We start from the raw sequence: 23,848 nt of genomic DNA on the forward strand, positions 1-23,848 counted from the left end.
TCTGCGGACTGAAAGGTCCCAGATTCAATTCCGGTCAAGGGCATGTACATTGGTTGCGGGCACATTCCTGGTAGGGGGTGTGTAAGAGGCAGCTGGTCGATGTTTCTCTCTCATCGACGTTTCTAGCTCTCTATCTCTCTCCCTTCCTCTCTGTAAAAAAAAATCAATAAAATATATTTTTTTAAAAAATAAAAATAAAACACATGACCTGTGCTTTGAGCATTGGGAGAAGGACATAACTTAGCCTTAGACATTAGGGAAGGCCTCCTGTGAAGACTGGCCAAGGGCACAGTGACATCTGAGAAAAATATAACACACTCAAGAACTAAAAACTATAAAATCCTTTTATGAACAAAGGCAAGAGATGAGTCTAAGAGAACATGGAAGACACTATAAGGGACTCAACTTCATCCAAAAGATGAAGGTGACTCGAGGAGCATAGATGTACTTCTACAAAAGTCTCTATCAGCTTACCTCACCCACTAGAAAGGTGTTCAAGAAGGGGAAGGTACAAAAAAATAACAAAAAGGGAGAGATGAACAGTACTTCAGAGATTTTGGAGTATATACAGGCATCTTGGATTAGAGCTGCAATGCCTGGAACATAGATGCTCAATTTTATACATCTGTATGTATTATAAGCAAAAGGAATTATAGAGAAGTACAATCAAGAGCTCAATCATATATTACTGTCATAACTGAGAAGTCTTATTAAGAACTGATTTTTATAAAACTAAAAATACAGCTCTTACTATTTTTTGTCTATTAGCTTTTAAAAAAAAATTGGTTGGTTGGTAGTTTGTTGTTTTTAATTGGGTTCAATTTAAAAGACACTATTCACCTTGTTATACATATATCTAAGCATGAAGTCCAGTAGAAATGATTTCCCTTTACGAAAAGCTCCTGCCACGGATACTACCACTATGTTAAGATCACGAATGTGCTCCTGTAGCAATATCTGCTCCAAAGCTTCTTCATCAAGTTCAAAGTTATGGTCATCTTCATGAGCAAGAACAATCTGTACTGGACATGGTTTCTTCATAACCTCATCAGAGTTTACTAGGTTCTCATCTTCATAATCCTCACCTAGAATTTAAAAAAAGAAAAACATTACATAAATTTCTGCATTACAAACTTTTTCTAAAGATCACAATTAAAGCAAAATTTCAATTAACTTCCCATACCACCCCACCCCACCACACACATCCCCCTTACAACCATCCGAAAATATTTACAAGTGATGGTCAGGTAGAGGTTGGATTTCCCATTCATTCTATAATAAGACCAAGAATACCAGTAAGATTTCCCACTATATCTATAATAAAAGCATAATATGCTAATTAGACTGGACAGCTAGACAACCTTCCAGACGAAGCTGGGACTATGAAGGCCAAGCCCCTTGCACAAATTTCATGCTTTGGGCCTCTAGTGTACAGATAAGCCGCAATACTAAATATGGACTCTATCTCAATTAAGTCTTTAACAGCTGAATGTGAGCAGTAGATGTTGCTGAGCACTACATTATTCTATAAACAACTTTTGCTACTGTATGCCCACAGAAACTAGTTGGAGGTGGGAGGATCAATTTCGCCTAATAATTCACAATCCAATTTTCCTTGTAGGTATTGCCTGAAAGTTACTCCAAGTTACAAAGATTAAAATATGTAAGAAATGTAAGTACTTTTCATTCAGAAACTTTAAAGGGCTATATGTTAAGGTCTCAGACTTCTCCAAAAATGAGACTATGATATAGCTAACGAGTCCCTAATTTAATAAGAGTAACTCGGTGGTGCACAGGATAAATGTTCAGTGGAAGACACACAAAAAATGGTCAGTGAGGTGCAGTTATAACTTAGTTTCAGCTACCTCTCCTGTTCTTTTTCACCAAATACCACAGCCACCACCTTTAAAATCACACAGCTCCCAAAACAGCTACATAAACTCTTCCTTGTTCACCCAGCACACCTGAAGAAAGTAACTGTTACAGAAGAACTCTTCTGAACAATGTGTCTCTCTCAGCTGAATGGGAGTAAAAAGCCGAGACAGGCTGTAAACACAGATGACAAACAGTAAAACTGTTAAAGCCCATTGCCACCACTCCATAAGCATAAACTGGCAAAGCCTCAAACTAAAACTGCTTTACTTTCAATCTCTACTGTGCTTTTGTAACCTTTATTATAATCAGGATTCCCACAATAAGGATCAAAATTCAAATTTCTAACTATAAACACTATGACCAACTCAAAACCAAGCATTGTTGGCAATTAGCTGATGCTAACATCCAGTTAAAAACCGGGAGTTGTGCTTAGCACAAATATATGTACTGGCTCTCCTTTTTGGGGTGTAAATTTTCTTAAATTTTGGAACTTTTTGCTTTCACTATAATCTCAAAAAAAGTAAATCACCATAATGTCAAAAAAAATTTTAAGTAAAAATATTGTCACCCTAGAAATAAAGCAAAGCACTTTAAAGTCTACAGATGTAGCCAAAACCGGTTTGGCTCAGCGGTAGAGCGTCGTCGGTCTGCGGACTGAAAGGTCCCGGGTTCGATTCCGGTCAAGGACATGGACGTTGGTTGCAGGCACATCCTTGGTAGGGGGTGTGCAAGAGGCAGTTGGTCGATGTTTCTCTCTCATCGACGTTTCTAGCTCTCTAACTTTCCCCCTTCCTCTCTGTAAAAAATCAATAAAATATATTTAAAAATAAAAAAATAAAAAAATAAAGTCTACAGATGTGAAGAATAAAAGAATACAAATTATCATCCACGTTCAAACTATCATGTTCAACAAAGCACAATTGTGAAGGACACGGAAATATAACTGAAGCACAAACCTCTAGGTCAGTACAATTACCAGTAATCTTGCTAAATGTGACAGACTGACTAACGATGTGGGACAACTTCATAGAATGCATATCAGCAAATCCATGAAACTGAATCAGAGGCCATTTTCTTATAAAAGCACAGTCTACAGACTACAAAATGCTTAAAAACTGGACAGGTGTGAGCTAGTAAAGGAGTAAGTTTTTAGCTGACAATATTATTTGAGAAGTTTGGGAAGATAACTGACTGGCTCTGAAATTCGGTGGAAAGCATTAAGTGCCATTACAAATGCACTGTTACCTGGAAGAGAAGAACTTGCTATGTGAGATCATTGTCAACAAAATAGAATTTCTCAGAAAGTGAATGCATTGGTAAAGCCAAGAAAGAAAGAGCAATGCAGAATTTCAAAGCAAACTTGATCTGTTAGAATTTCACTCAAAATAGTTCACCAACAAAGCACTTTCAAAGTGGAAAAGCAAGAAATCATTGAAGAAAAATTCTTCCCTACCATTTGTTATTCACAGTTTTAGAGCATCAACAAGAAAAATATTAAGTAGAGAGTAACTCTGGATGTAATTCTAAGGTCTTTATTAAAATAACATGTATTATGTATATAATCATTACTAAGTAATATGTTTATATTGGACATCTAGTTTATATTCCTAATAAATGTTCTTAAAAGATTATCCAATATTCACGTATTTTCAAGTTCAAGTATGATACAGAATGAAACAGATTTCCTATAATAAATTACCAATGAGAAATAACACACACAGGAACTAATCTATCTGACGTAGACTGTTTAACTGGGAACCAATTAAATAGTATCTAAAGTCCTACATAAATATTAGGTCTAATAATAATTAATGTCGTTTTCTAAAACGGATTTATTTTTAAATCGAATTTATTTAAACAATACAACAAAATTTAATCAACAATATAGTTGCCATTGTTTTCTATAATACTACTTGTGCCCAACGCTCAGGAAGCATTTTAATCCCTCTGTTGTAAAATTCTTGTGATTTTGATGCCAAAAATTCGGTCAATGCATTTTTGAGGCATTCTTCATTAAATTTTTTTCCAAGAAGAAAGTTTTGCAAAGAACGAAACAAATGGTAATCGGAAGGGGCAATATCAGGAGAATATGCAGGTTGAGGGAGAACTTCCCATTCCAACTGGCGCAGTTTTTCAGCAGTGATTCTTGCAGTCTGCGGTCGTGCGTTATCATGGTGAAGAATTACGCCCTTCCGATTAATCAGCGCGGGTTCTTTTTCTCTTAAAGCTTGGGCTAACCTTTCCAATTGGGCATTATACACTGCACTTGTAATGGTTTGGTTAGATGGTAAAAGTTCATAATGAAGAATTCCTTTAAAATTCCACCAAACACACAACATCACTTTTTTCACATGCAAGTCAGGTTTTGGCGTGGGCTGCGGAGCCTCATTTTTGTCCAACCATTGAGGCCGCCTTTTCAAATTAACATACAGCACCTATTTTTCATCTCCGGTAACAATTTGCTATAAAAACGTCAAACGGTTTTGACGAGAGAGGAGCGAACTGCAAATTGTGACTCTTTGATTACGGTTGTTGTAGGTCAACTCACGAGGAACCCATTTTCCAAACTTTTGGACTTTGCCAAGTGCACGCAATTGATTGGAAATTGTTTTTTGTGAAGAATTTAAAGTTGTCGCAAGCTCTTGTTGGGTAATTTGAGGATTTTGCACCAAAAGAGCTTGAAGAGCTTCTTGATCAAAATTGGACACACGGCCTCGACCATTCTTGTCATCTAACGAAAAATTTCCCTCGCGAAATTTCTCAAACCAACGCTGGCATTTTCTGGCGCTAACTGCATCTTGACCAAGAGCACTACAGATGTTTTTTGCAGCCTCACTTGCTTTTCTTCCTACAATAATTGGAACTCGTAAAGCATGCAGTGCCGAATATGCTCTTCATCCGCCATCTTCTTAGCCCTAGTTTTGCAACAAAAACCAAACCAAACACAAACTTTTTCAAGCAAAACTTGTTAATTGCACTTCACACGTTCTGTAGATACCACGTGTTTGAAGGTTATGTCAATACAAGTCAACGCCAAGCAAGATTTTAAACGAATGTTTAAAAACGACATTAATTATTACTAGACCCGATAGAATCCAGGTAGTCTTCACTCTAGAAATGTAAACTACAAAAGGCAGCATTGCACCATGATTTCGAAGACTGCTAGGTGAAAAACTGATTAGATAAATCAGCAATTTTCCTTTTTTCATCTCATGGCACACCTAAACTAATTACAAGATATGTGCAGCATACCAAAAATATATTTTTTCCTGATCTGACCATAAAAAAGGTATAATTTTATTCATTCACACCAGATAGCTATTATTATTGGCTGTTGTCATCTTTTATTTGACAATCTAAGAGAAAAGAGGTCATAGTCAGGTATTGCAATGTTTTACAATTTCCTGCGGCACACTAGTTGTAAATTGCTGCCTTGAGGCACCTAATTATCTAAAAAGTCACTCTGGAGCAAAAAGGGTAGGTAATTTTTTTTTTATTTATTCTTTGTAAATCAATCAAATGTGTGCCTATTTTTATCAGATTGACAAAAAAATTTTTTTTTGGTGTGATGCAGAAATGCAGTAATTAGTTTATGTGTGCCATAATAATCTTATTTCTACTCTTTCTGAATGTATATATAGTTCATAGTTATTTCAATGTATAATATTAGAAGTGTTTGGGGTCTTTCTTTATAGGTTTAGTGATGTTTTATGACCAGAAATGTGCTACAGGAATTTAACTCTTGTTTATATTAATTAGCTTATGGTAAACTTGGTTATGCTATATGTAATCTCACTGCAGTTTTAATAACCCATCAAAATTAAGTAAGAACTTGCTGTACTTAAAATTAAGTCTAACATATCACTCACAGGGGTTTTGGACATTATGCAGCCAAACTCACCCATTTTAAAGATAAGGAAAACACATGCCTAGATCACTAAAGGGCCAGGTTTTATGAATTTAGTATTATTTCCTCTATAACAGTGCTTCACAAACTTTTAACATGTACATGAATGACCTGGGGATCCATGTTCTGATTCAGTAAATCCAGGGTAGAACCTGAAACTGTACACTTCGAACTCCAACATGATACCAACACAGCTGGTCCTCAGGAAATAAGAGTACCCAGAGTCACAATATTTACAGGTGTTTAGTATGTAAATATCACTTTATTTCATTTCATGTAATTTCAAGTGATGTTCAAGTTCCCACAGTAGAAAAAAGTTTAAGCTCAACTATAACCATCCATTCTTCATGGGAGACCGCTAACACTATGACATAACTAACCACTCCATCCTGGCTACCTACTTCAAAAATATGAATGTAAAAGATATTTTAATATGTTGACATGATATAAAGCTAGAGTTGAAAACTACTAGAAAGGAATCATCATCAGTCACCTGGGTGAGCTTTTCTAGTAGTGCTCAACTTCCTTCCCCTTGCCCCAAATAGGTGCTGCCTGGAGTAAGAATGACAATGACACAAACTTGGACTTCAATAAACTGTTTTTGAAAGAGAGAAGAAGCTATTGGCCAATCAGTTACTACAAAAAAAAAAAAAAAAAAAAAAAGGTTTTAACTATTTGCTCCTATAAAATGTTATTAAAAAACATATAAAGTGAACTGCTCTCATATGAAACTGGAACCACAATGCAAATTGCCAAAATAAAAACTTGACAGACTCCTGCAGAGGAGCTATTAACAATATCAGATATTAATTATGTGGGAGAGAAAGAAATTTTACACTACCCTTCTTTCTAGTCTTACAGCTGGTCTGTTTAAATTTGAGACAAAGAAAAAAAACAAATTTAATTATATATTGATATGGGAATCCTCACAAGCATGACAGGTTCAGAGACAGAAAAGTAAAATGAATTAATGTAATCATAATGTAAATATCTGTGCTTTCCAATGGTCTTAGACTCTACAGCAGCGGTTCTCAACCTGTGGTTCGCGATCCACAGGGTCGCCTAAGACCATTGGAAAACACAGATATTTATATTATGATTCATAACTGTAGCAAAATTATGAAGTAGCAACAAAAATAATTTTATGGTTGGGGGGGTCACCACAGCATGAGGAACTGTATTAAAAGGTCACGGCTTGAGAAAGGTTGAGAACCACTGTTCTAGGTAGTTAAGGAGGGATAGGTTCTCAACTGCATTCAGCACAAAATATTCATAGGCCAAACTGGCACATTTGGGGAGGCCTGTTCTGAACCCCTTCCCCCATTAGCTTTATCCCTTTGACCAACAAGACCATCCTAAATCCCCAAGTTTTAAAAATGCTTGTAAAGAGTATATAATGTAGTTCATCTCCTTTCATTACTATCAAATCAAGAAATAAACAAAAAATTGTTTTCCTATAAATTTTACATATTATTTTGCACTTGAAATTTGTTTCGTGACCAGCACTAATGCTACAGAATTTCTGCTGTTCCCATTTTAAGAATACTGAATCATAAAAATTCCTTCATGCATTTATCTAAATAGATGAAGAAAAATGTAAAATAGATTACAAACGTATCAGCTAAAAGTATTTTCCCAGAGCTTATCATCAAATATTAAGTACCGTATTTTTCGGACCATAAGACGAACTTTTTTCCCCCCAAAAGTGGGGGGGAAAAGTCCCTGCGTCTTATGGTCCAAATATAGCCTACACATATACTGTAAAAAAAAAGTTTTTTTACTTGCCCGGCTCTGTGTGCTTGCCCGGCTCTAAAATGGTTCTAAATGCTGCTGTTTACTTTACAGGGTTGATTACATGTGTTTATGACTGTGATGTTGGGTTTTAATGCACATAAAATATTTTAGGACACTATTTGTTTCAGAATCTTTTTTTCTTCATTTCCCTTCTCTAAAAACTGGTGCGTCTTATGGTCCGGTGAGTCTTATGGTCCGAAAAATACAGTAGTTCTCTTTTTTAAAATATTTTATTCATTTTTTACAAAAACGAAGGGAGAGAGAGAGAGAGAGAGAGAGAGAGAGAGAGAGAGAGAGAGAGCGAGCGCGCGAGCGCGCGCGCTAGAAACGTCGATGAGAGAGAAACATCAACCAGCTGCCTCCTGCACACACACCCTCCACCCCCACAAGGGATGAGCCTGCAACCAATGTACATGCCCTTGACCGGAATCGAACCTGGAACCCTTCAGTCAGCAGACCGACGTTCTACCACTGAGCCAAACCGGCTTCAGCAAAATATTAAGTAGTTCTTAAAGAATACATTTGAATATCAGTGTACTTTGAGATAAAAAATATTTTTCAACTGAAATTAATTTTAAATTAGGTATTTTAAATGAGGTGGAGTTTATAAAGCAGTTTTGTTGCTATTATAGTTAAGAGATGCTCAAGTGAGTAATGGCTCATGGAACGCTGAGCAACAACACAAATTCAGAAAAATTCTATTTAGGCTCTGCAACTTAAGAGTCCTCATTTAGGTTCTTCTCTATTTTCCTCTAAAGGAAAGTTTTGCAGAAAATCTCACCCAAGTCACCCCAAGACTCTTGCATCTGCTCTTTCTTTAGGGAGTGGGGGTATACTTTTGTTCCCTGGTCCTCATTTTTAAACACTTACAGTACAGAGTAGTGAAACTTTTTAAGTTTAATTTTTCATTAACTTTATTCATATACTAGAGGAATTCTTACACATATGCACATGGGGAAAGAGACAAGGTCTCTTGTTTCCTGAAGCATTGTTTGTAACCATAAAAATAAAAATTGGAACCTGAATATCCATGAATAAACCATGAATTAATTGAAATTATGAATAAGATCTAAATGTGTACACATGGATAAACCTCAAAACCAATGTAAAATGAAAAAAATTCAAGCCACAAGTACACAGTTTAAGCCACTTACTAAAAAAAATTAACATGCTATGTATTATTTAGGGAAAATATTGTATATAGACATTTTACACAACTATTTAAAAACCAGAAAACATATATATCACTTAAAGAGAGGCACATATCTGTGGGGGAAAGAAAGGAGATAGAGAACCCTTCAACTATACAGTAACACAAAAAAAGGATTTTAAACAAACATGGCAAATATTAATAGATCTATGCAATGGGCACTTGGGCATCTGTTACAGTTTCCTGTCATTTTTATAACTTTAAAATATGTTACAATTGTTTTTTTTAATGAAGTATTTTAAACTGTTTCAGAATTTACTTTCTGAATTTACTTTCTGAATTCAGAATTTACTCACTGAAACTCTTATGACTGACTTATGCCAGGCACTGTGACAGGAATCCTCTCCACAACCCCGTGTTTTAACAATTATTCCCATTTCGGGGAAGGGAAAATGTGGATATTCAAACAAGTTTAAATTTTCTTTTTCTTGAAGATTCTACAGCTAAAAGATTTCTACCTAGGTTTTTACAGTAAGCCAAAGCTGTTTCCTCTATACCAAACTGTCTTTAAATGTTATAGGACCAACCACTGTTCTCAGGTGCTATAGCCTAGAAGGAAGACTAAATCAGACCTACTTTTGAATTATGCTTTTCACTTAAATCCCTGATATCAGCTCATCCATTCTTTTCTTTGTTTTGTTTTGTTTGTTAATCCTCACCAGGATTTTTTTTTTTTCCTATTGATTTTTTAGAGAGAGTGGAAGGAAGGGAGAGAGAGGGAGAGAGGAAAAAAACAGATCTGAGACACATCAATTAGACCTAACAAACACACTCTGACCCAGAGCGGGGAAGAACCCAGTAACATGCCCTTGTTTGGGAATCAAACACGAGACCCTTCAATCCACAGGCCAACACTCTAACCACTGAGACAAATCAGCCAAGGCATCATCCATTCTTGTCAGTTAAAAAAAATAAAAATAAAAATAAAAATACACACACACACACACACACACACACATCTGGTTTAAAGGGTTTTATTTTGTTTAGGCAAAGTGCATTGGTAAATATCTAGTATTTCAGATGTCTAGATCCTTAAAGTTCTGAATCATACTGGATTTTGGGACAAAACTAGAATAACTAAAATAACCAAAATTACAGATACACATAACTCTACCCTAGAGATCAACAGAAACATTTTGCTACAGAATGGTCAATTCATCTGAAATTTAATTATACATGGTTCTACAACCAAGTTACACTGTCAGTATTTAATTAGGTACAGCCTCACAATAACACTGTGAGTCCCATATACACTAAAACTTAATAAGAACCACTAGGGTAGCTTGTTTAAGATACAGATTCTTGGACTTCTCGTCCAGTGTTGAGACAGCTGATTAGATATGGGGTCTAGTAATCTACCTTTATAACAAACACCGTACTGAAAATCACCAAAGTAATGTTGATTCAGGGGATGAAAAGAATCCAAGTGGGGGGTATGGTATATAAGTCTTGATTCTCTCAATAAATATTCACTGAACACCCACTAATATGCAAATTGACCAAACGGAGGAATCACCCATGGTGAGTGCACTCCCCCTACTCAGCCAGAAGCCCAGCTCAAGACCTGCGAGCACGGTGGCGGTGGTGGTGGTGGCAGTGGCGAAAGCTTCTCCCACCTCTGCAGCAACGCTAAGGATGTCCAACTGCTGGCTAGACCCCCTCCCCATGGGAAGGGGGCCTACGCCAGCAGCTGGACATCCCCTGAGGGCTCCTGAACTGCAAGTGGGCACAGGCCAGGCTGAGGGGCCTCCCTGAGTGCATGAATTTCGTGCACTGGGCCTCTAGTAATAGCATACTATCGCTACATAAAATCACAGCAATGAGTTTCCTTGTTTGTATAAAGGATAATGAGGCACAGATTAAGCAATGTGCAAGGACATAGCATTTTAAAGTAATCAAATAGGGATGCACACCCAGGTTTTTATAATAGTCATATCCATCATCTTCCAGCTGTGACAACCAAGCAAGTTTGCTGAATAAACTCAAAGCTGAATTCATATGTGCTCAAAATTTCCAGAAAATTAAAAAAAGTTAGCAAAAATACAATCTGTTGCCTAGGCCCATGAACCTGGAGGTCACAGTTCGATTCCCGCTCAGGGCATATGCCTGAATTGCCAGCTTGATCCCCCATAGGGGGTATGCAGGAGGCAGCCAATCAATGTTTCTTTCTCATTCATGTTTCTCTCTCTCTATCCCTTTCCCTGCGTCTCCCTAAAATCAATAAAATATATTTTTTTAAAGAATCAACCAATGAATGCATAATAAAGCCAACCAACAAACCAATGTTTCCCTCTCAAATCATTAACAGTATTTTTTTAATACAACTTTTTAATAAAAAGAAGGGGTATATATCTTACCTTTATAACAAATTTTGGCATACAGCTATTTTTCCCATTACTTTCTCCAAAAACTTCCTTGTCAAAACAATCATGTATCCAGTCACCCATTTGGGAAACAATTCTCTTTCACTCATAAGCTTTAGCAAAGGGCAAGTTTTAAGTTGTAGACTTTTAAAATATAATATGCATAAGCATTCGGGATCTTGTTCTTTAGCATATGCCATCAGTTTTGGCTCAAATAAACTCTAAATAAGTAAGTAAATAAATAAACATAGTTTACTTGCCCATCTTTGGTAAGACGTGCATATATACTTATATATAATATAAATAAGTGTGTAACTCACTAGTTCATACCTTATTCACTGACACAATGACCTATACAATGTGTCATGAATAAGTGAGAAAGGCCCCACCCTGCTTACCACAAGCCAGTAATTAGAGAGCAGAGATGTACAATTTGCTAGTAATAATCCTAACTCCCAAGGTGTGAACACAAACAAGCATAAAAGCACAGTATGAAGAAAATGCTATGCTGGACTATTTAAATTGGGGTTATTAATGAAGACATCCTGGAGAAGGCTGCATCCCTCTGAGTCCTGAAAATCAGATTAAGGCCAAACTTAAAAATTTAGGCTAAGGGAGCTGGCATTATTCTGAGGAGAGCCACGGAAAATTTTGAAGGCGAGTGATAAGATCAAAGCTGTGTTAGATAAGGTGAAAGTGATGATGAGTGAGGAAGAAGTGTAATGAGAGTCTAAAAACAGAGAAATCAGATATAAGGCAACTGGAAGAGACTAAGTATAAGGTGAGACACACAAAGTGAGGAGGTGACAGTAAAAAGAGAAAGTGATGCATGGAAGAGCTAGCTAGTTCGGCATCCTTCTTTGGACGAGGCAACAAATAACACTGTTACTCCATATTTTTTGTAAGAGACATTCTCTTTCTTATAAGCCTTCGTAAAGCAACAATGCGTTCAATTTCTATTTTCAAAAGTATTTTTGATACAGTGACTACAAAGTTTAGTAACACAGTGAACAGGAATCCAAAGTCAGAGTAGGTTTCCCTGATTCAGGCAAAGAGTTTAATTTAAACATTCCTTTTTTCCCCCCAAAATTAACTCCATAGTAAGTCAAAAGATATTAAACCCACAAAAGAGCTACTGAAATTTGGGCTAACCAGTTAGGAAAGGAGTCACTAAAATTAATAACAATGCACACAGAACCCAAACTTAAATTTAGAATAGAGTTTTCATGACAAATCTCAAATTGGTATCTATCTGCCAAGTCTCTGGAAATAAGATCTTAAGTTCCATTTTGCCAACTCTCTACCTCAGATGACTTGTTAAAGGAGCAGTTTTTTTTTTTTAAAAAAAAAAAGGGGGGGGTGGCGGAGGGGGTAAAGTATACACTTAATACAAGCCAAGTACTTTTAAGACATTATCTTTTCATCTTAAACTTTTAAAGCGTGTGCGTGTGTGTGTGTGTGTGTGTGTGTGTGTGTGTGTGTGTGTTTTAGTTAAGGAAGCTGAAGCTTGGTTGTGATGGTGATTTGAACATGGTCAACTGATATAGACAGTGTGGCACACATCTGTAATATTCCTAAACTTTGGAATCTATACCACACTACTGGACACTGAAGCAGATGCCCACAAACTCAACACAATCCCTATTAAAATACTAACACAATCTTTCATAGACCTAGAACTAACCCCAAAATTCATATGGAACCAAAAGAGGCCCTGAATAGTCTCAGCAATCTTTTTTTTTTTTAATATTTTATTGATTTTTTTACAGAGAGGAAGGGAGAGAGATAGAGAGCTAAAAATTTCTATGAGAAACATCGACCAGCTGCCTTCTGCACACCCTCCACCGGGGATGTGCCCGCAACCAAGGTACATGCCCTTGACTGGAATCGAACCTCGGACCCTTCAGTCCGCAGACCGACGCTCTATCCACTGAACCAAACCAGCTTCCACAGTCTCAGCGATCTTAACAATAAAGTTGGAGGGATTACAATATCTGATAAACTATACTACAAACCCACTGTAATTAAAACAGCCTGTTGCTGGCACAAGAACAGGTATATAGATCAATGGAACAAAACAGAGACAGTGCCACACTGTCTATATCAGTTGACCAAAACAGAGAACAAAACAGAAATCAACCCACGCCAATATGGTCAACTGATATAGACAGTGTGGCGCACATCTGTAATACTGTAAACTATAAATAAATAAAATTTTAATTAAAAAGAAAAAAAAAGGAATTTCTTACATGCAAAAGATTATTTACAAAAGAATAAGAGAAACACTGAGAGATGGTCAAAGAATACAAACATACAATTAATAATCTGCATTCAGTTACCCATTAAATTTCAACATCAATTGTAACCAAAGATATGTAAATAAAGCAGTAAAATCTCCATTTTTACCTATGTTGCATTTTTAAATAATGCCCACTTGTCAACAAAAGTATCTGTAAATAAGCACAAACCTAACTCTAATGGGAGACAGAATGGATACACCTTTCTGAATGGATTTACTGATGTATGTCTTCAATCTTGAAAATAAACATGCCATTTGACCCACAAATCTACTTTTATCACCTCTCCTAAGTGTCAGGATTTATCTTCACAGATGTTTAGAGATAACCGCACATCCAAAAAAGATTAGTTAAGCAGTACTTCAATGCCACTTAAGAAATCAAGCTGTAGAGATTTTTTTTTAATCACATAGGGAAATACAATATGCAATAAAAAAGTAAATTACAATAAGATCTCAATTTAGGAAAAATTACAAAAGGATATAAGCTAAAAAATGTATACTAAAATGTCAGCAGTGGTTACCATTAGTTGATACGTTTTTACTTTCTTCCTTTTTATTTTGTGTTTTCTAAGTGTCTACAAAAATTACTGCTTTTCAATTTAAAAAAAATAAAACTTTTACAACAAGGTGTGAATTATCATATCACTCCTTTAGGTAAAGGGCTGTGGTCGGTCACAAACCCTGTTCCATCAATCACAAGTTTAGCTATACCTTAAAGGCAGTGAATTTCTATCTTAAACCAGAGGGAGGGGAAGGAGAAGGTCTGGATAGAGGTGGGCAAAGGAGGAGAGGTGGAGGAGGGTGAGACATCTGTAATAATCTCAACAATAAAAAATAAAATATTTTTTAAAACTCCATCTTAACACCCAGTTGTAAGACATTTGGCACCAGCTACAACTGTTGACCTTCCCTTGACCTTCTAGCCTAAATTTAGAATTTTTTGAAAACAATATCCAAGTGCACTGTCATTTTCTTGGAATATGTAAAAAGCCCCTCAATTCTGAACAAAAACTCCTCATGGCCAGTCCATATTGACATACTTATTTTAAAATTAAAGTGCTGATGAAAAGAAAACAGCAATTTCTGAAGATCTGATTAATAACTGTCTTTTAAAAAAATCTAAGAACAATGTTCATTTCCAGCCAAAATTTCTCTCCTATTCAAAAAAATCACCCTTCATTCTAATACAAGTGAACTTAATCAAACTTTTAATATCTCATAAATCCACTCATTCAAATACAGAAAAAACAGCTTACGTGTGCCAATTTCACCCCCTTTAAAGAATTTAAGGAAGGCTTTAAAGTTCAAAGTCCTTTCATAAATTATTATCTATTTAATAATAAAAAAATGTTTAAAGACTAATCAGTTGATATCAACCTTGTAGGAGGTGGAAAATGTTATTACTGAGTAATCCAAGCCTCCATTCTGAAGGTCACAGGAAGTTTATAGAACTCAAAAGCTCAAAAGTAAGTCATTGGTTAAAATAACTATGTTCTAATCACTACTCGTGACTCTACTATAAATTATTATATAAAGGGGAAAATTTATTTTATTGATTTGAGAAACAGAGAGAGAGAAGGGAAGGGGGGAGAAAAACATTGACTTGTTTATTCCACTTATCTATGTATTCATCGGCTATTTCTTATATATGATAATAATTAGTATGGTATTAAGTCAATCATTTTTAGTGATTCTTATACACAAAGACCATAGTTAGATTTTGCATGTTTACTGTTTAAAATGCACTCTACTTTGAAACTGTCATGACCTTAACTAAAAAATGAATTCATATTGAGTCTTGTAATTGAAAAAAGCAATTTCAGAAGACTGTTTTGCCATATTAAGTGATTCTCTAAAATGCAAGTTTATTAAAATAGCAGAAGTATGGATGTTTACTTTTATCTTATAAGAAACTAAACAAAAGCCTTTCAAGTCACCTATTTTACAAATTAATTTTTCGTTCAAAGTCTCATCTTAGATAACCACAAATTATAGTATTAACTACCATCAATAGAATGTTTTCCTTCGGGTTAAGCACTTTTATCACATTTAACACTCATAATACCCTCATCCTGAACACATTATCACCATTTTACACATAAAGTTAATAATTTACCTACCACCCTTGTCCAAACTAAACCTCTGTCCACATTACAGAAAAACAATTACAAGAGACTTTCTGATTGCAAATAAACACATACAAATAATAGCACAAGTATTCAAATTGGCATTTCCTTACATATCTATTACTGTGTCTTAAGCACAAATTTACAAAACTGTCGTCTCATTTGTTTCCCATAGCAGCCCTGACAGGGGATTATTGTCACTACCATATGTCATAGCCTTCAAGGATCAGAGAGTTGAAGTGAAGTCACTCAGGTTTTGATTCCTCCTCCTTTTTCCATACACCATCTCTCTTCTTTATGGTTAAAGAAACATAACCCCCACAATCTAAGTATTATGCAATAAGAAGATGAATGTATTAGAGATCTAGACAAGCAACTTTCATCAGTTACATTCTTCACCAAGTTAATTGAGTTACTGGCTATTTTGATGCCAACCACAGAAATACAAATTATATAAATAAATTTTGTTGAACTGGCATGTTAGCAAGGGAATCCCCTGGATTCTACTTGTACTGGCCAGAAGTCAGTACAAACTATCTCCTTGTGTAAAAACAGGGTGTATACACTAGTCTTCCATGAATTAACAGTTGTTTCAAAGACATCTGCCCATAAAATCAACCACCTTACAGCCATTTGCTCCAGAGTGGGTACTGAGGGTGGCTACCTATAAACACACATTTCTACTCACGTTTAGCAAATATGTGTACATGTGTACACTCACACACACTGTTGTGATTAGTAATAACTGGAAAAATCGTTTTTAAAATACAATAGTTCTCTTGGCTCTGCACTTATGAAGACTTATGCTTCTCAATGTGCACAAGCAAAACTGTTCTATTTAATTACTTCCACTTCTTTCTACAATGTCTACCGTTACCCTTTCTACTTTAAAATTTCTCACTCCTGCTCTGGCTAGTGTGGTTCCGTTGGTTGGAGCATTGTCCTGTAAACTGAAAGGCCATGGGTTCAATTCCGTCAGGGTACCTACATAAGTTAAGGGTTTGATTCCCGATTCCGGCAAATACTGTCTGATTGACGTTTGTTTCCCTCCCTCTCTTCCACCCTCCCTCCCTTCCTCCCACTCTTCTTCCCTCCCTCCTTCCCAACCTCCTTCCTCCCCTCCCTCCCTCCCTTCCTCAAGTTAATAAACATATCCTCAGATGAAGATTAAAAAGAAAACATTTTTTATTTCCCACTTCACTTAGTGACTTGCCCTTTTACTTTTTTTCCCCTCTAATCCCCACCCAAGAATATTATTGATATTGAGAGAGAAACACTGATGTGAGAAATGAGAAACATCAATCAGTTTGAACCTGCAACCTAGGATGTGCCGTGACGGGAAATTGAATCTGCAACCTTTTGGTGTTCCGGCTGACACTCCAACCACTGAGCCACCCAGCCACCCATTACTTTTTAACCCTATCTTCTCATTAGTATATCAGACTTCAAAGTTTTACCCACTTGTCTCTAATTATGTGACAATTTTCAATGAAGAAATGCCTCCTGCTTTCTCTGAGAGCGCCTCTGAGGAGTTTCTGTGATGAGTTACAATCATTCCCTCTAATAGCCAAACTTAATTCCCTCACAGAAAGATTTTGAAAGAAAATAAAATCAAAGCCAGATGTTTAAAGTACTTCATAAAGTAACAAGTATCCTATTGCCATCATATTTCAGGTTGGTTTGTTTTTTCGTTTTTTGGTTTTTGTTCCTGCTAGCCGTTTTTAAAGCTATTGGAGAAAGCCCTCAGTCGTCTTCTGGATTATGGGTGCTGAGAGTAAGGGATAGGAAGAAACTTACATGAGTAATGAATTCATTGGGGAATCATGTTCAATTACTCTATATTCCCAACTATCTTCCTTAAGTTATATAACGTCCAAGAAAGTAAACAACACACCTGAACTTTGAAATTCCAAAATGGCTACAGACTACAGCACTATTACACTTTAAAAAGAAGGGGGGGGGGGGGCGCTGTTTCTCAGCACCCATCCCAGAGAAAAACCCCTTTGGTAAAGCTGTAAACTGCCATTACAAAAGGTTAACTTTTATTCCCATCCCTTACATTTCTGGCTCTTAAATTGAGCGCCTGCCTGTTAAATGGCTTTGCTTACAATTGTATGTCAAGCAGGTCTTCCACTGGGGCACAAACAATTTTTTTTTATGTATATTGCTACTAAGTGTTGAAATTTTTAAAACATATTTTGCCCCGAAGGCCTGGCTCGATGATTGACTGTCTACCTATGAACCAGAAGGTCACGGTTCAATTCCCAGACAGGGCATATGCCCAGTTTTCTGACTTGATTCCCAATGTGGGGCGTGCAGAAAGCAGCCAAGAGATGATTCTCTCTCATCATTGATGTTTCTATCTCTCTCTCCCTCTCCCTTCCTCTCTGAAATCAATAAAAATGTTTAAAAAATAAAAATAATAAAACCATGTCTTGCCAGGATCAAACTAGATGATAGTCTTTCAGGCAGCTGCTTACTATCAAACATATGGAAAAAATCACAATTTTGGAAAAATTCTAACAAGTTCAATCAATTATTTTCACTTATGAATATTCAAAAATTTTATCATAAAGTTATAAAACAGAAGCTAACGAAAAAGGAATTCCAAAATAGGTGCACTCTACTTAAGACCAGAATAATTCATTTTACACTCATTCCTTATAATAAATTACTCTAAGACAGCTATTCCTTTCCCCAAAAAATAATTTCAAAGGATTTCAAAACTTGACTAAACATCTACATATTCCAATCACCCTATAAAGTCATTGAAATATGAGTGTTAATGCTTTATAAAGATCCTACATTTCCTAAAAAAGAGGAAGCATTTCTCTTAAAAGTCACACGAAGCACCTAAGACGTAACTACTGGAGTTGCACCTGACTCACCCCAACTTGGCACTTCAACTTTACTCATCCAGAAAGCAGAGGGAGACAGAGTTTCTCCAGTCAAAAATAGAAGAGACAGAGTTTCTCCTCATCACAGCCTGTTTGCTCTCCCTTCAAACACAAATCTTAACAAGGTATTTGGTTTCTAATGTAGTAATAGGTGACTCAGAGCAAGTTAGCAGGGAGAGGGGCTGTTTTAGGCATTCCTTTGCTAGGAATGACTATCAAGTGAAGACTAACTAGGAGGAGAGAAAAAAAGACTAATATCTGCGAGGAGCAGACTGAGCACTGAATAAATAGTGAGCCGGGTCTGTCCAGTTTTAGAAATCCCGTCTCTTCTCAGTGTACCACAGCATAAAAAACGATGTTCTTGGCCACAGCGGAGCCAAAAACTTGTGCTTCTGATTAGACGGGTACACGGAAAGACAGACATATAGACAGACAGACACACACACACAGCTAGGGGTCCAAAAGAGCTAAATTAACCAATGCAACTGCATTCCAAGCCAATTACTTGAGAATTCCAACCAGAAGAGATCTAGGACAAAACATCCCTTTTTTATTTATTTTTTTTTCCCCTGTGTAAACAGTTCTGCCATGTGCTTTGGTTGGCAGGTAGTAATAAATCAACCTTTACTTCCTGTTCTTTTTTTCCCTTACCAAATCTCTGCCATCTGACATCACCTCTGACCCGTCCCAGGGCCACCGGTGAAGGAAGAAGTGTTATTTCCCACAAACTTTTCTATCCCAGTGAGCCTTCCTGGCCACTATCTTATCAAAATGCCTTACATTTCATCTCACGGGATCTCAGATCAGACTTTTGGAAAGAGAGAACTCTGAAAACCGCCCAATTCCTATCTAGTGTCGTTTACCCAACTTTTCACCTGTGCCATGGCCGTACCGACCTAACTGGAAGCTTTTATGATTTCTATATAAAAGCCTTTGCAAACTTCGTGCCTTTTAAGTTACCATCAAAATTCCCAGACAGAGTGCCCTGTGTTCAATCCACACCGCAGGAAAAGATCAAGGCTATACATTCCTAAAAATAGGGGTGCCGTCGGCGAGGCGGCCGACGCACACATCTGGGGGGGACCAGGGGCGTTCCTCGCGCTCCCGGCCGGAGTGCGAACCCCAATTCAGCAAAAACCCGGGACTTCGCGCCGCCAGACCCGCTCAGTCGGGGGGGGGGGGGGGGGAGGGGGCCTGAGCCCCTGCCTCGGACCCCAGTTTGACAACTTAAGTCCGGACTCGCACCCTGGCCACGCGCCCCCGCACCGAGGGGTCCAGCGGGGCCGCGGGGGCCGGGGCCGCGGGCTCCGGGCACCGCCGGGCACCGCCAGCCTGGCCCCGCGGGCTGCGCGGCCCCCGGGAAGGCGCCCGGAGAGGCCCCCCGACCTGGCGGCGCGCGAGGTGTCCGCTCCCCGCGCCCCTCCTCCGCGGGGCCCATCCCGCCCGGTCACCGCCGCCCGGTCACCGCCGCCCGGTCACCGCCGCCCGAGGGACACGGCAGCGAGCGCCCGCGGGTGACAGGTCGCCCTGCCGCGGCGTCCCGACCTCTCCGGGGACCCGGGGACCCCGCCCGCCGCCGCCCTCCCCGCGCCCCGGTCCTCAGCCCCGGCTCAAGGCCGCCCCCTCGGGTCGGGGCGGTCGGGGCGGACGCGGCGGCGGCGGCCACGCGGAGGGCGGGCAGGGGGCCGGGCCGCCTCCCGAGCACCGACAGCTGCGGCCGCCGGGCGCCCCTTCAAGGCCGCGCGCGGCGGGAGCGCGGGGCGCGGCGGGCGTAGGCCCCACAGCCCGGCCGCCCGGCGCGGCGCCGGGAGGAGAGCCGAGCGAGCGGCCGCGGCCACGACCCCGCCGCCTGCAGCAGCCGGAGCCCGCGCGCCCCAGCGGCCCGCGCCCGCCCCCCGCCCGGACCCCGCGGCCCCCTCCCGCCGCCCGTACCTAGCGAGGTCGTGGACGAGACGTGGTTGACCTCGGTGCCGGGGTCGCTGGTCCGCCGCCGGCGCCGCAGCCCCAGGGGCGGCTGCTGCCTCCGCGCCACCTCGTCCCCCTCCGCCATCTTGTACCGATTTAAAATTAACTCCCCGCTGACGTCAAACGGCGCCGCCGCTTTATCCACCTCCCGGGAGCCGGCGGGCGCCGGCGGGTCCTAGCGCCGCCCTCGGCCCGCCTCCTTCTCCTTCCCACGCCCTCCCGGCCACGCCCCTCTGCGCTATGGCTCCGCCCCCGGCGCCCTGGCTCCGCCCACCGCCCCGCTGGCTGGGCGCTGGGTTTGCCGGCCTTTCCCTTCTGGGATGCATTGGGCGGCGCCCCCACCGCGCGGTCTCAACCCACCGCCCTCACAGCCCAGAGATCTGTGTACACACCCTTTGCCCTTGGCCAGGAAACACCCAGGAGGAATCTCCTTGGGACCAGGTCCCTCCTCCCCAAGTCCATAAACCCATTCTCTCTATCTTAATATATTTTATTGATTTTTTACAGAGAGGGATAGAGAGTTAGAAATATTGATGAGAGAGAATCATCCATCAGCTGCCTTTCGCACATCCCCTACTGGGGATGTGCCCGCAACCAAGGTACATGCCCTTGACCGGAATCGAACCCGGGACCTCTCAGTCCCCAAGCCGACGCTCTATCCATTGAGCCAAACCGGTCTCGGCATAAACCCATACTCTTGACAGCTTTCCTCCCCATTCTTTGACTGGAGCCCTGCAGGTGAGGTTACTTACCTCCTTCCCCCCCACCCCCACTCCACTTCTTTCCTTCTCCCCTTTTCATCACCTCCTCCTCCTCCTTCACAGCTATTCCCTTCCTCCCTGCCTGCCACCGTGCCCCAGCTATTGCTTGCGACCTGCTTTCCCTTTTGATTCACACACACACACACACACACACACACACAGTCCCTGATGTTGCTTCCCCTCCACACACCAGCCTATGGTTCATTTGCAATAGCTCCATTTATAAAACCCTTCCCTATCTTCTTACGTGTGCATACCCTTGCCCTCCAGCTACTAGCATCTTGCAGGGGAAAGCCAGAAAGCTCTCTGACCAGAAAATGAATTTTAGCAGAACCTTTAGTGATGAACTTTCTTGTAGGGGATCCAATGACGTCCTGTAAAAGTTCAGGTCACATTTTTAAAATAGCCTGTGGACCCTGGCCAGGTAGCTCAGTTGGTTGGAGCATCCTCCCAATAAGCCAAGGTTGTGGGTTTGATCCCTGGTCAGGACACATGCAAGAATCAACCAATGAATGCATAAATAAGTGGATCAACAAACCAATGTTTCTCTCTCTCTCTCTCTCATCAATCAATAAATGAACAATTTTTAAAATAACCTGTGGAGACTTCTGTGATACATGGTCCCTATTCTTTTGGGGTTTTGCCACATCTGCAGTTGCATTACAAATTCCTTTTCTCTGATGGTTGCTAGAGGGGATGGGGGTGGGGTAGACTGGATGAAAAGGATTAAGAAGTACAAATTGGTAGTTACAAAATAGTCATGAGGATATAAAGTATAGAATAGGAAACTTCTTCAAAAATATTGTAACAACTATGTATGGTGCCAGATGGGTACTGGAAAGATCAGAGGAACACTTTGTAAAACATATCATTATCTAAACACTATGCTGTAGACCTGAAACTAATACAAAGTAATATTGAATACAAACAGTAATTGAAAAATAAGATTCTCTCTCTCTCTCTCTCTCTCTCTCTCTCTCTCTCTCTCTCTCTCTCTCTCTCTCTCTCTCTCTCCCTCTATCTCCATGCACAAATAAAGGCCATTTACAGGCACACTGAGATGGCCATTTGTAAGCCAGAAAGATAGCCTCACTAGAAACCAACCCTGAGGCACTTTCATCTTGGACTTCTTACCTCCAGAAATGTGAGAAAATATATACATACTAGAGGCCCAGTGCACGAATTCATGCACAGGGAGGGGGGTTCCTCAGCCTGGCCTGCACCCACTCCAATCCAGGACCCCCCTCAGGGGATGTCCAACTGCCAGATATCTGCTTTGCAATCCCGGATCGCTGGCTCCTAACCGCTCACCTGCCTGCCTGCCTGATTGTACCTACCTTTCTCCGCCTCAGCCCCCACACCCAGGCTTCCTCCCTCTGGCCAGTCTCAGGCACCTGGGACCTGGGCTAGCTTCACCCGGGCCGGCCCCAGGAGCCTGGACCACAGGCGGCTTCTTCCAGGCACTGCTTTGTCAGGAAGGATGTCCGGAAGATCATCTGGAAGACGTCTGGTCTAATTAGTATATTACCCTTTCATTAGTATAGATATCGGTGAGAAGAGGGAAGGGGACATCAACATACCATTTCACTCATTTGTGCATTTATTGGTTGCTTCTTGCATGTACCCTGTCAGGGGATCAAACCTGCAACCTCGGTGTATGGGGACTACCCTCTAACAAACTGAGCAACCCAGCCAGGACAGAAAATGTCTGTTGTTAAAGCCGTTCCATCTGTGGTATTCTGTTATGGAAGCCAGAACTGACTAATAAAGGGGGCATCATTAGTGGCCCACTGAAGTGTGATTTTGCTGGGAAACTCTGGGAATTGGTACACCTAAGATTCCTTCCTTCCTTCCTTCCTTCCTTCCTTCCTTCCTTCCTTCCTTCCTTCCTTTCTTTCAGATTTATTTCTATCCAAGGAATGAAGAAGCTAGCATTTCTGCACATTCAACTCATAACAGATACAGCTAATGACTGCTCCCACACGTCATTCATTTCTTCAAACATCTAGTTACAAAGTGGCTTCCTGCAATTTAAAAAAGAAAGGAAACCCTGGGAACACACGCAGACACAGCCCCTGGGAACTGGGTGCTGGCTGGGGAGAATACTGACTGAGGTCTGATGCCTTGGGAGCTGAATATGATATACTGACTCCAAGGCAGTTTCAGAAGCTGTCCAGGGGATTTGACCTTGTTCAAATCAGCATCTACCTTTCCGTCTGCATCCTCCCCCCTAACCTTTCACGTAAACACAGCAACCTGTCGCCTGGGCATGCAGGATGTGCCCTGTCCCTCCACCACACCAATGTGATGACAGTCAATTACTGCAAAAGCCCTTCATACAAACTTGGAAAATACAGAACTCTATAAGATAAAAGGAAAACATTTAAGAAATTCCTTTCCTCGCCCAGCAGCGGTATCTCCGTGGTTGAGCATCAACCTACGAAGCAGGAAGTCCCGGTGCGAATCCTGATCGAAGCATATGCCCGGGTTGAGGGCTCCATCCTCACTCATGAAGGAGGCAGCTGATCAGTGGTTCTCTCTCGTCACTGATGTTTCTATCTCTCTCTCTCCCTCTCCCTTCGTCCCTGAAATTAATAAAGATATATTTTTTTTAAAAAGAAATCCCTTTTCTCTAGTAAGGACAGGTAGAC

The 23,848-nt window shown here is 40.1% G+C and overlaps 1 protein-coding gene across 12 annotated transcripts in view; it reads right to left on the reverse strand.

The window, feature by feature from the left end:
• ATL2 (atlastin GTPase 2) overlaps positions 1-20,558 on the reverse strand; it is a 43,427-nt gene extending 22,869 nt beyond the window's left edge. For 11 of the 12 annotated variants that reach the window (XR_004987387.1, XM_036435064.1, XM_036435063.1 and 8 more), the window contains exons 1-2: positions 20,404-20,558; positions 841-1,085 (exon numbers count right to left, since the gene is read on the reverse strand). Coding sequence is in view for 10 of the 12 variants with exons in the window: in XM_036435064.1 (XP_036290957.1) it covers positions 841-1,085; positions 20,404-20,521 (363 nt within the window). In the remaining 2 variants the exon portion in view is untranslated. The remainder of the gene's footprint in view (positions 1-840; positions 1,086-20,403) is intronic. The other variant, XM_036435065.2, reaches the window with a different exon arrangement.
• Positions 20,559-23,848: the final 3,290 nt, after the last annotated feature.

The sequence above is a fragment of the Pipistrellus kuhlii genome, unplaced genomic scaffold (assembly GCF_014108245.1).
Source record: "Pipistrellus kuhlii isolate mPipKuh1 unplaced genomic scaffold, mPipKuh1.p scaffold_m20_p_13, whole genome shotgun sequence".
Lineage (NCBI taxonomy): Eukaryota > Metazoa > Chordata > Mammalia > Chiroptera > Vespertilionidae > Pipistrellus > Pipistrellus kuhlii.